Source organism: Equus quagga, chromosome 16 (assembly GCF_021613505.1).
Source record: "Equus quagga isolate Etosha38 chromosome 16, UCLA_HA_Equagga_1.0, whole genome shotgun sequence".
Taxonomy (NCBI): domain Eukaryota; kingdom Metazoa; phylum Chordata; class Mammalia; order Perissodactyla; family Equidae; genus Equus; species Equus quagga.
Genome location: NC_060282.1, coordinates 5,289,989 through 5,302,981, shown reverse-complemented (window position 1 = coordinate 5,302,981; position 12,993 = coordinate 5,289,989). Strand labels below are relative to the sequence as shown.

General features: G+C 51.1%; 1 protein-coding gene across 2 annotated transcripts in view; it reads right to left on the bottom strand.

Moving 5' to 3' along the window:
• Positions 1–12,993, bottom strand: part of COL22A1 (collagen type XXII alpha 1 chain) — a 292,457-nt gene that overhangs the window by 232,371 nt on the left and 47,093 nt on the right. For both annotated transcript variants that reach the window (XM_046641629.1, XM_046641628.1), the window contains one exon: positions 5,704–5,778. In XM_046641629.1, the coding sequence (XP_046497585.1) occupies positions 5,704–5,778 (75 nt within the window). The remainder of the gene's footprint in view (positions 1–5,703; positions 5,779–12,993) is intronic.

Below are 12,993 nucleotides of genomic sequence, written 5' to 3'. Positions count from 1 at the left end.
TTTTAGCTATAGCAGCCCAAAGGGACTAAGACACTGAGTGACTTTGAGGAAATTATCGGATTTTTTTGAGCCCGTTTCCTTAACCAGAGAAATGGAGAGAAGAATTCCTCGCAGGGCCGTCGTGAGATTCCAGCGAGATGGCCTAAGAAGGTGCCTGCGAGGAAGCCAGCACCTGGTGGTTGATTAGTCAACATCAGGAGCCCTTGCTGGGGACCACAGTGGGGACCTTGTGACCCCCGTCCTCCATGAAATCCCCTGTCACAGGGAGCCTCGTACCCAGGCAATATTTCTGCCACTTCCCCTAGAGCCCCACCACGATCACCCCAGTTATGCAGGACCAGGCTACCAAATGTGAGCCAAGGAGCACGCCCCTCCCCTGCAGGGAGGTGTCCTTGGGAGACCCCCCCACCCAGGGATCCTGGAGCTGTGGGCAGGTCAGGGGCAAAAGGTGTTGAGAAATGCCCACTGAATGAAGGAGAGCAGCTCTCCCTCCCTCCTGGCCCCCTCTGCACTTCTGTTGGCACAGCCACAAAGTGCTTTGCATGGAGACTGAACACCACCAGTTAAGCACTGCCTGGGGCAGAAGGCGGAAGGCACCCCTGCAGCTCTAGGTTCCACAGCCCAGGGGCCCAGCCAGGAGCAGCTGGTGCAACTGACTGAGCCCCATGCAAGGAGGGACCTTCCGAAGATCCAAAGGCTACCAACTGCGCTGGGGCCCTGTGCCTGGAAATGTCACCTGGCAGTGGGACAGGCTGGTGCCTGGGAATGGGGTGACCAAAGGAGAAGGCCCTAGAGGACCCTACAGGTCTAGGGTTCCATGGAATGGACACCAAGTGGTAGAGGGCTTGTTTAGGGCTCAGATTCTGTCCCGGAGGAAGGCGGAACAGGTGGGAGCAGGTTTTGGAGCCGGGCTGTCCTGGGTTTGCAAGCTGGCCCAGCCCTGGCCAGAGGTACTGCCAGCATCCTCGGGGCTCCCTCATAAATGATGCAGGGATAAGGGATGACGCGCAGGCCTGCCACCCTGAGGATTCAGCGAGCTCCCGCAGGCCACACCAGCCTGGCGCAGGTGGGTCCCTGTGGGCTCTCCCATTTGTTAAACTCTCTGATGCTCCCACCTCCCTGGGGGCAAAACTCCCAGAGTAGCTTCTCCTGGGAGGTGGGGGTGGAGGTGGAGCAGGCTGTTGCTGCCTGTTTAATTTCGGGAGGGAACGTGTGTGTCTCAGTCAGACACAGGCGCCCCCGCCCCTGCTCTTAGACTCCACAGCAGGATGACTTTGGTGCATTACTCAGAGCCTGAGATCTCCACGTCTCATCTGTACAGAGCGGGAAGCAGCAGCCACTTCACAGGGCTGCCCGAGGCCTCGCCTGGATGTCCAGCCCCTGGAGGCTCCCAGTAAGTAGTGGTCCTTACTCAGAAAGCCTGTTCAGAATCAGGTGGGCACGTGCCCAATGCCTGCCCTTCCAGAAGTCAGGGGCAAGAACGGCAGAGTGGCCTGTCCTCAGCTTCACAGCTTCGTCATCTGTCGCTAGAAATTGCCACCTGAAGCTCGGTTTCCCTTTAGCAGTTATAAGAGGAAGACTTAAAAAAAATAAAGTTTTTAAAAAGCAAACATATGCTCTACTTTCTGGTTCCACTTTTATTGGTTTCCATGAATAAAAACAAAGACTTAAACATGACAAAACTTTTGAGCAACAAGCTATTAACTAGGTGGCAGCAAAGGGCACCGAGAGAAAAGATGAATTGCCTCCAATAAATAAGGGCCGGGAAGGAAAATGAAAAATGTTCCCGAGGTAAATGGACTCTGATGCAAGGTGCCGCGAGATCAAGAAGCAATTGTTAATGGCAGAAATTGCTAGGGTGCACCTCCCTGGAGTCACGGAGTCAGCTGGACCAGGTGGCCTCTGGGAGACGGCTCGTGACTGCCCAGAGTCCACTGGCCGCACCTGCTTCATGCCAGTGCCTACTGTGCCCTCTCTGCTCGTCCTTCAAAGGTCTACAATGGACGAAGCTTTGCTGGACTCCCCCAGGCTTGCCAGTTACTCCTGGGTCTTTAGGGGGTCTCGCCCAGGTGCACACAGCTTGTCGGTGGGACTGCTTCCTCACTAGATGGTGAGCAATTTGAGTGAAGGAACCAGATCTGATTCATACTTCCATCCCTGAAATAGTCAGGAGTTTTGGTTGTTCTTGTTCGCAGTACCATTTGTGGACAGAGGGAAGGAGGGAAGGAAGAAATTCGCCCAACCATTAAGGGCCTCCTATGTACTAGCTGCCCCTTTGGCTGCTCAGATTCCACGAATGGACAAGACAAAATCCACCCCCTCAGAAGTTTAGTGTTTAGAGGGAAACCGATAGGGGATTGAACAGTGTTAGTATTGTGGGTAAATGATAAGGAAGCGCAATGGCTGGGCTTGTATAGCAACACGAGGAATATTTTCCTTGCCCAGCTGAGGAGCAATCAGGGAGGGCTTCCAAGAGGAGGCCCGGCCTAAATTTGATGAACAAATAAAAGCTGGGCAAACAGAGAAGAAGGAAAGGGTGTCTGAGGGAGCTGGATGTGCCAAGGTCACTGGACTCAAGGAAGCCAGGTTCCTTCTGAGAATCGTGCCTATTTTGGGATGTCGGGAACCATGGCCGGTGGGACACTGGCTGGGAATGAGGTAGGCAGGGGTAGATCGGGCTGGGTTCTGTTGGCCACGTGGGAGAGTCTGAGTTTCTGCAGGCAACTGGGAGCCATGGAAGGACTTTAAAGCAAGGGGGAAACACCATCCGGTTTCTATTTTCAAAGGTCATCCTGGCAGGGGTGGGGGGTGGCGGAGTCAGGAGAGCAGTGAGGACAAGAGTCTGTATGTTGTACCGCGCCAAGCACTTTCTGTCAGCACTAAATAGCTAAGCTCCAAGAAAAGTCATTTAACACCTTTAGTCACTAGAATTTACAGAACATTCAGTTACGAGAGCCTAGAGGGACCCTCGGAGACGTTCTGTGGGCTGCACTGTTTCATAGGCAGGGAAACGGCCTCAGAGATGTCATGAGACTGACCCAAGGCCACTGTGCCTCCGAGCTGCCCTGTCTGTTCTTTTCTCCATCCTCACTCCAGCCCAGATAAGCCCTAAACATAACCCGAGTCATTTAGGGAAACCCCCCGGAGGTGAGCCTTTTAGGAACCGTGTTTTTTTCCAAAGTACAAAAGCCGCTCGGGTTACCCAATTGCGTTTAAATTGGCAATTCGGAGGCTCCACCTCTCCGTAACTCCCATTTCAGCCTCAATAGGGCTGGAGCCTTTTTTTGGGCTGGTTATAAGGAGAGGAGATGATAGATCCAGCAGGCTCTCTGTGCATTTCAAGCTGCACAAACAGGGCATCTGCACTGCGTGTAATGGAAGCCCACCTGGCACGGCATTGTGATTTATTTCCTGGGAACCTCAGAGCCTGCGGGGGTGGAGGAGGTCTCAGGGCTCCACGGGCTGCAGATCGACACGGCAGATTCTGAACAGAGGGTCCCAGTCCTGTCTAATCACCAAACAGACTCTTCAGTAGATCCTCCTCATATGCCAGAGACTGAAGAATCTGTTCACAGCTCTGCGCACATGTGTGTACACACGTGCACACATGTACACACATGCATGCGCACGCACGCACATCTGCCCCCCACACACACACACACACAAATGCACGTTTTGAATCTTCCCAGCAAAATCAGTTATTCTTAAGTGGAAACAATATTTGGGGCCCTTCAGTCCATAGACTGACAGGAAAGCTCATTCAGATTGACAGAGGACACAGGCAGCATCATTTGCTCATTTACGTACCCTTCCTTCCTCTCTTCTCTCCTTCCTTCCGATGGCCTGGATGACTCTGCCACAAACTCGGACAAGCGACTTCATTTGTCTGCACCTCAGTTTCTCCAACTATAACACGTATCATAGTGCCTCTCTCATACGTTGTAAGGGTTAAATGAGAAAATGTGTGCAGACCCCTTGGCACACAGTAAGAGCTCAGTAAGCATTGATTATTACTACTGCTGTTATTAATGTCATTACTGTCATAACTGTCCCTTCTCTGGACATTCAGGGTGCTGGATAATGCATTATTTAGGGGAGACACTGTTATGAAGGATTCATTGCTGACAAAGCCAAAAAGGGAGAATGCAGCAAGGTAAGAATTTGCTTTGCAGAGTGACGTCAATGGAAGCCATCCGGGGCAGAGTTGGGCAGGCACATGCATCCTCCAGGGATGAGAATAATTATCTAGAGCCCGAGTGTGACGGGGGATTCTCAAGGCAGTAAGTGGGAACATCGATGTCTAACTGCCCACCCACTGGGCGGAGGGACTCAGCTATGGAAACACTCACTTCCAGGTGATTGACTTAAGGAAGTGAAGAGGATGAAAGTCTTCTTTCTCTCACTAGTTGGACAAAGAAACCCTGATAGAGGCAGTGCCTCACTGAGCACCAACCACACACCCGTGCTCTTCCAGGAGAAAAGAGACAACTGATGCCATCTTGGTTTGGGTCCCATCAGAAGTGCCAGTAGTTGATCTGGGAGGCACTTGATAGAGGAGTGGGGATGGGAGGCAGGGAAGGAGAGCAGCGATGAAGAGCATGGCACTGGGCCCACTGCCCTGGTGGTGTCTGTAGCTGGATCCCACTGGGAAACTCTGGGAAATGGGTCAAACGTGGACCTCAGAAGAGCCCGTCCCCTGCCGAGGGGCACCGGAGCTAGTTTCTGCACCGATCGTCACTGGTCGAGGGCTGAGTCACTCCCAAGGAGTGCTAATTCCCTGGGATATCTCACCTACTGTGTGCACAGGCGGCTCAGCTTTCAACCATTCTAGAAACATCCCTCAGACACAAAGATGCAGATGCTTGCATCATCGTGTGGGCAGGGCACCCTGACATGGCAGGGTCCCCGGGAGAGGGGCAGGGCACTGGCATTGCCTGCAAAACCCCTGATCCTGATCTCCCATGGCTCGCCATCTACCATGGGAGACGGACTCTTCAGCACTACACATGAGTTAGCGTTGGGCCCAAATGCCGTGGGATGGAGAGCAGGGGCACTGGTGAGGAGAGCGGGGCTAGTGTCCTGGAGAGGGGAAGAAAACCTCCCTGAAAGCATGCATTTAAAGTGCTGAGTGGGATGCCTGGCCATAGGGAGAAGCGAACTGATGCTCACTGTTATCAGGAAGATGGGGAAGCAGCTCAGCCACGCCACGCACCCCGCACACCCTGTCCTGCAAGGAGACAGCCCCTGAGCAGACTCTGCGGGGTTTATTTCTGCTGTTGGGTCTGCAGTCACGTGTCTCTCTCTTCCCTCTCCCATCGATTGACTCATATGTTTATAACTCTGATTCACTCTTTCCTTCACTCCCAAATGCATTTATTTATTCACTCTTCGCTTGTTCTGCCAATCATTGGCTTACTCATTCACCAGCTCCCTCACAACTCATTCATTCTAACGCATGATTTAGTGACTCCTATAGGATCCCCACCAACTCCCAAATGGAAAGTGTGAATGCTCTTCACAGTTGGGCGGTTTGTTGATGGGAGTTGCTACCTGCACAGTTCACAGGCCTCTATCAAGACGTTGGTAGAAGACGGCAATGAGAGCAGCCTCAGCGAGGCTGCCCCCAAATCAAGGAGATTGCGCTCAGGGCCAGCAAACAATGCCGCACAGCCAGCCAGCAAGGGGGCGCCGTGTCTCTCTTACCTGTGATCTCCTTGGTTCCGCCATTAATGTGCTTGAAGCGATCTCCCTCCACACGGACGCTGGGGCAAAGCACATCTGAGAAAGGCAAGAGGAAGCAGAGAGGTCAATGAGCAAATGTGGTCCACAGTCACTCCGTGGAACGTGACATTGCACTCACCCAGCCCTGTCTCACAGCTGTAGGATGTCCAGTGCAGGGAGCAGTGCAACACTTACTGATAGTCTCATTTACTCCCTAATGGACGAGTTAAGCATCGACTGCAAATTCTATGCTCTGTACTTGGGGTGAAGTGTGAACGAGGCATGTCCCTGCCCACAAGGAGCTCACAGTCTCGTCCATTAGAGGGAGCCAGATGCCAAAATCCACATGATCCACATCAGATGTAAGGAGCAACAGAAAGGGGTATGGCTGCTGAGGGACTCGGGACACAGATCCAACGCCCAGCCTAGCTTGGGGCGGCCAGGGAAGATTTCCTTGAGAGGCGATGCTTGAGGTTACTCTGAAAGCAAGACTTAGCAAGACAGACAAAAGGACAAAAGGTAATACAGGCCTTTTTGAAGGAACCTCATTTATAAAGACATGAACATATATGTGAAAAGTCCAAGTCAGCAGGGTGTTAACGAAACTGGTAATGTGTGCTGGGGGCCCACCAGAAAGGTGTCTCTTATGCCACCCTAGGCGGCATCAGGTACAATCCCGAAGAATGCAAATTGCGTAAGAAGTCAAACTGCTCAGTCAGACAAAGGCAATGAGTAAGTCGTGCAGTAAAAAATACCTCGTTACAGGATATTACATAAATGTCTTTTCTAAACGTCTTCGTGATCCGTCACCTAAAAAAGAAGTTGAAAGGAAAAGGGACTCTTCCAGTTGCCCTAAAAATACCAGAAAAAGTGCCAACTGTGAATTTTAAAGTTCTGGGCTCCAGCATTGGCGCCACTGCAAGTCTCTGGTCTCTATGTCTCCATGTGAGCATCTGTGACACGGGCGACCTTACAAAGCGCACACTTGTGGCAGGGCTGATTCAAAGATGGGGCAAGACCAAGCCCATCATGGGACTGGGTCAAGGAAAGGAGGCCCTCTCTGAAATATAGCACCAGAAGCAACTTAGCGTAGACCCCACCCTGCCCATGAAGTAATTTGGTCATGGACGTTATTACTACAATAGCACATTATTAGGCAGTTCTGCCATCCTATCGGTTCCATGGACAATAACCTCTTTGCATATTTGGGGTCATAAATGTTTCATTGTGGGACTAACTTGAGGCCCCTTTACCAATCAGCAGCGAGGGGAAAGAATGAGATCTGTCCCAATTTGGGAGGAGGTATGTTTAATGTTTATCCTAAAAGGCACCATAGGGTCTGACAAGTCCCAAGAAAGGGGTTATTTTGGAAACAGCACCGAGATGTCTGTCTAGAAGCAAATACAAGAGAGGATGCAGGCACCACACAATATTTAGACAGCTCCACCCAGGCCAGTGGCAGCTGGGAGTGACCATCAATTACTTTGACTCTGGCAGGCCGCCAGAGAGACTGGCTGGGATCGTGCGTCATTTAAAATGAGTTGACTCAGAAGGTTCTATCCTTGATCATGAGCAAAGCTCTAGAGGCTGATGACTGGGGCTCAGGGCAGGCAGAGGCACTGAGCCTTGTCTCTGCAAATATCCCGAGGGGATGACCTTATTCCCAAACCCAGACAGGCGAGGACAGTCCAAAGACCTGAACACAGAAAAGATGGAGATTCTTCAAAGACATTCGAACTTGCCCAAACCGCTGTAAGGAATCATCCCCCCAACTGCTCGCCCACCTCCCTTTGGGGCCGTCATTGAGCCTCAAACATTCAAAAGCTTCAAGGAGCAATTTATGGCTGGCTTAGTCAGTGAGGACAAATGGCTCCCAAAATACCCCTCCAGCCAGGCTCCCAGCGACCTTGAGGCCCCCAGGGTTCACCTGCTGGGCAAGGAGGTAGGATTAGCATCTAAAGTCCCTCTCAGCCTATGACCACATCCCTTTGGCCAAGATATTTCCACATCTTGGATAATGATCTATTTATTTCCGCATTAAGTCATTTATTCGAACTAAAATATTTATTATTTATAGAGCTCCAGATATGTTCCAGGCTCTGGGCTGGTTCTAGGAACACATAAATGAGATAATAGCTAAATCACTATCTCTGTCTTCAGGGCACTTATGGGCTGCCTGTGGCAATGGACTGGGGGCATGTAAATTCACGAAAGTGTCAGAGCTGCCATGACATCATTGTGTCTCTTGCTTCACAGACTCCTCCTCCTCAACCTTTGAGATCTGCTCAGTACCCCCTCCCAGGGCCTTGCTCTCATCCACTCTAGCCTGGGTAAGGGACCCCTCATCAGGGCCCTATGTCCTAGAGCTGATGGTACCATGTGGAAGGCATCGATTGGCATGCCCGGTAAGGGGGAGTCTGTAGACCTGGCTGGATCTCAGTCCAACTGTGTGCCTCCAATGGCTCCACAGCTTCAGGCACAGAGCAGGCCTTGAGTTCACACTGAACAGAAATGACCAGGGGCACCCAAACTGAGTGGACACCCAAAATGTTGAATGGGTGGACTGGACAGGCTTACAGGCATGGGCTTCATCATGATGTTGATGACCAAGTGAGAATATTTCACAGACTCTTGGGCTCCTGCCATGGAGGTGTGGCAGACATCATTAGATGTCAGGCTAATATCCATTGCTGCCTTCTTTCTTGCTAAAAGAAAGCCACTCTTGTTCAGAATGGCAGAGTTTTCAGCCCAAGGAGAACATCTCTGGCTGGTTGGTCTAAACCAATTATGGTTATTCTGTTCCTCACCTTTCCAACCTCCCTTGCAGCTAGGGACAAACATGGAACCCAGTTCTGGCCAAGGAAACAAATAGCAGAATTGTGCTGTGGTTGGGGAGGGGTGGTTTCTTAAAAAGCTTCTGCTTCTCCTGACATAAGGGGATAGATAGGTAGATGGGTTGGCAAGTGTACTCTCCCTTCTTTCTCCTTCAAATGAGGGACATAATGTCTGCAGGACTGTCTAGGAGAATTGAGGAGAAAGGGACCCCAACACCAGCCACCCCAAGCCTGGGTGAAAAGCATAAGAAAAGGAAACCTATATTGTTTAAGCCACTGTCACTGGGTTTTCTTTATTTGTAGTTGAGTGTATTCCAAACTTGCATGTATTCCCTTCCTGCGAGCAGCATTGATAAGCCAGGCTAAAGGATTTGAAGGCCGGCTTCTCTTTCCAGATGCCTGAGGACAATAATGAGGGTGGTAAGAATTGGTACATTATTTTCCTGGTAAAGGAACTACTGACAGACTGGGTTACCTTCGCTAGCCCAATAAATATGGATTTATCAGGTAATCATTCAGGATCAACATAAGAAGTAGTTCTGCAATTAAGGACAGGGGTAACTTCTTAGGAGCCAAATGTATATTTACATAATTAGTTCTTCATTAATTGGTCAATTTTCCTCTCAGAAGCACGAGAACACAAAAAAGGACATGACTGGTTACAAAGACCCTGCTCCTTTGGAGTTCATTTATTGACACCCAGTGATATTCATTTTCCCTCAGTCTTTAGGTGAGCAGAACATCCGAGACTTCTGGAGAGGAAGATCTCTCTTCCCACAGTGGGGGTTCTGTTTCTCCTCTAGCCTTCCACAGAGGCCAGGTATTGTTGACCAGAATGGCAGCTCCAAGAGGAAACAGCAGGAATTCACTACAGCTTCTCTGGAAAAACACTTCAGCTTGTCCCCAGTTTATGAAACAGCAAAAGTGGAGAGTGTGTTTGCATATTATGGGAAGAGAAGGGCCTGCACAAGATGGCCCCTGATGTCTTCCTGCTTTGCGCTGACAGCTGACACACCCAGGTCTGTCTGGAGAACACATCTGTGCCATCTGTCTCTCAGCCAAGAGTTTCTCCAGTTGGGAAAAGAGAGTGCTGGCAATCATTGAGTGCCCACCGTGTGCCAATCACCCAGCTGGGGATTTTACCCCCAACAACCATTCTAGGAGGGAGATTTTGTTCCCATAACACAGATGTAAAAACCAAGGGTGAAAGAAGTTAAGAAATTCAGCAGAGAGGAGAGTATCTGGATTTGAATGAAGGTCCACCTGCATCTGGAATCTGGGAGTAGAGGTGGTGGCCCCAGTCTAAATCAGCGGGACCAGCAGCAGCAGGGAGCAGAGCGCGGAGGGCTCAGTGAGGAACAGAGAGGAAGCGATCACTGCCCATCCATCACCTCGTGGCAGCCGCTGCTGAGTGCAGCTACCCACAGATGAGATGATGACATTCCAAGTGGGCAGGGGAGGAGCCCGAGGACAGAAGCGATGAATCAGACACCCAGCAGGCACACGGCACAGTTCCTCTGCTTCTCCCAGGCCAGCCAGGAAATTGTCCACACATTGCCACTTTGGAGACCCGGCAGACACTAAGCCAGGCCCCATGGACAATAGAAATAATGATTACAATCGTAACACCTCCCAAATACCGTGCTGGGCACATGATGTGGACCATCTCTGCTCTGCTGGGGGATGGAGACAGCTCCGTGATCAGTGGACACATTCAGCTGGCTTGCTCTGCGCCAGACACTGTTCTAACCATGTTAAATGCATTAACACCTTTAATCGGATCCTCCCTACAGCTATACGGGAGAGGAGTTATTGTTTACAGATGTGGAAAGACAGGCATAAAGGAGTTAGTAAATTGTCCAAGGCCACAGAGCTAGCAAATGGCAAAGTCAAAGTGCTGAGTCCAGCGTCCGACTCTTGGCCACTGCACTATGCAGTCGCTCCAAGGTCGCCTGCCCAAGGTCACTCAGCACATGGAGATCAAAGTCTGTCTGTCTCCAAAGCCTGCATGGACAGACAGTTTGCTGTTTCCTAAGGCAACCGCTTCTGCCTCCGGACAGACCTGACCTGCAGAAGGGACTTCCTCGCTGTGCCGATGGATTCCCGTGCCTGCCAGGTTCTACCCGCCGGTCCCTTTTTTCATGTCCACTCACACCTGGCCCTGAGCTGGGCACTGGGAACCCTGTGGCAGGCATTTGGCAAGAACCCGCCCTCAAGCTTGCCCTCTGCTGGCACCAAAACCCAAACAGGTCCCCTTTCTCTCTCACAAAAGCCAGTTCGATGACAGCGGGCATGTTCCTCCCACCCTCTAATCTTCTTCCCCAGCTGTGTGTCCCTCACTCCCTGGTTTTTCCTTTACCGGGAAGAGTGGAAAGAACAAGATCGATTGGAGCCGTCAGAATCCGCGAGGACACACATTGCTGGAATCACAGCTCTGTGGGCACTGCGAACACACGCTCGTCTCTGACAGACGCCAGTGGTCAGCATCCTATTTGGCACATATCAGTGCTATTTATCATGCCCATTTTGCAGATGAGAAAACTGAGGCTGAGAGAGCTTAGATGACCTGCTCAAATCCCACCACGAGTTAGTGGTAGAAACAGATTCAAACTCAATATGCTCCAGCACTTTCATACTTGCCACCACAAACCAACATATTCGTGTGGGTTTAGAAGAACATGTATAATATTTAAACTGTGTTATCTCTGGAGGCAGGACTTGGGGCAATTTTTATCTCTTTTGCGCTTTTCTGTATTTTCAAATTTGCTTATGGATTTGAACATGATTGCCTCGTACAGTATTTTCAGGTTATCAATATTATTATTTTTTTAAAGCAGGCCTGCCTTGCCCTGGGGCCCTGAGGCAGTAGGGGGCTCTGGGGAAGGGGCAGTGGGAGGGCCAGCGATGGGCAGGCTGCTGTAAGGGCTGTTTCCAGAAGTCAACTTGGAATCCTTGGGGACAGCCATGCCCTCACCAGCTGCCAACATTCCTGAGGAGACCTGGAGAACGACAGAGGACCCCATGGTGATCAATAAGCACTTCTGGACCCAGGAGCTGCTGGCCAGGGAGACAGGCCCACGGTTTCAAGGGAGCCACCACGGAGACAGACAGTCAGACATCAAGGCAGACAGATGGAAGAGTGCTCTGCACACTGGCCAGTGAATACCTGCCATTGCTACGTGGGTCAGCAATGGGGGCCGAGGACACAGGGACACCCTAACAAGGAAGAAGCATGTTCTCTGAAGTCAGAAGGACCAGCATTAAAATCCTGGTCCTATGTCATAAACTCTTGGCAACCCTGGGCACGGGCAGGCTGGGGCCTTTCTCTACCCATCTATGAGGTCGAGGGGAATTGCTTGAACCCCCACTGTGCACCAGCTACCGGGTGAAGCAGCTTCAGGCAGTTTATGTGCTCTGATTCCACAGCAACCCTGCAATATGGACACACTTAGGTATGAGGAAGCCAAAGCTCAGAGAAGTTAAGTACTCTATCCAACAACACACAGCCAGCAAGTGGCAGAGGCAGGCGTTAAGCCCAGGCAGTGAGACTTGGGCATCGAGCACTGGACCACTTTTCTATCCACACATCTCAGCATTAGAAGGCACCCTGGGTGCAACATAATAATAACCAGCCAGACATTGGACAGCTACACTGTCTTGAGGTCACACGCATGGCCTCATTTAATCCTCTCCCCAGCTCTGCAGGGCAGATATTAGCATCCATATTTTACAGGTAAACAAGGTGCTTTCCCAGGCGTGAAAAAACAAAGATTGTTATTAACTGCATCCCTGGGCCATGGTTGAAAATGAAAAGACGACAACCCAGGGTCCAGGTTCTACCTCCACCTCCTGTTCTAGAACTTTCTGGAGATTCCTGGCCTGCATTTCCTTTCTAGATCAAAGTCTATCAGCACTGGCTTCCTCCCCTGAGGCCCCAGATCCTCTTGCTGGTCGATCCCCATCTGTCAGGTCCATTAGGCAGGAGGGAGGGTGTGCTCAAGGTGCCAAGTATTTGGGGGGAATGTTTATGTAAGTTTTAGAGGCAGCCTGGTGGAAAGTGACAAAATATTGCCCGAAAGAAAAGTCCCCCTGGACCTGCTGACAGCTGTGAACACAGGGTCCACAAGATCAGGGATCAGAGACTTCCTCTGTCTCTGGAGTACGCATGGCACGAGGTGTGACGGGCCAGGCTCTGACACAGCTGGGAACTCCCTGACACCCAGTGGGAGTGCGCCAATCTCTGTCTGGGGCCTAGAGAGGCAGAGGAAATAGTGACGAGAGGCCCCACCAGGGCCATCTCTCCTTCCCTAGCCCGAGCTCATGTCTGCCTGCTGGTGCAAGGTGAAGCTGAAGCAGGCACAGAGGGAGAGGGTGCTCCCCAAGGCTGATGGGGAAGAAGATCTGGAGTCCTCAGACCTCGCCTCTTTCACGTCAGTTG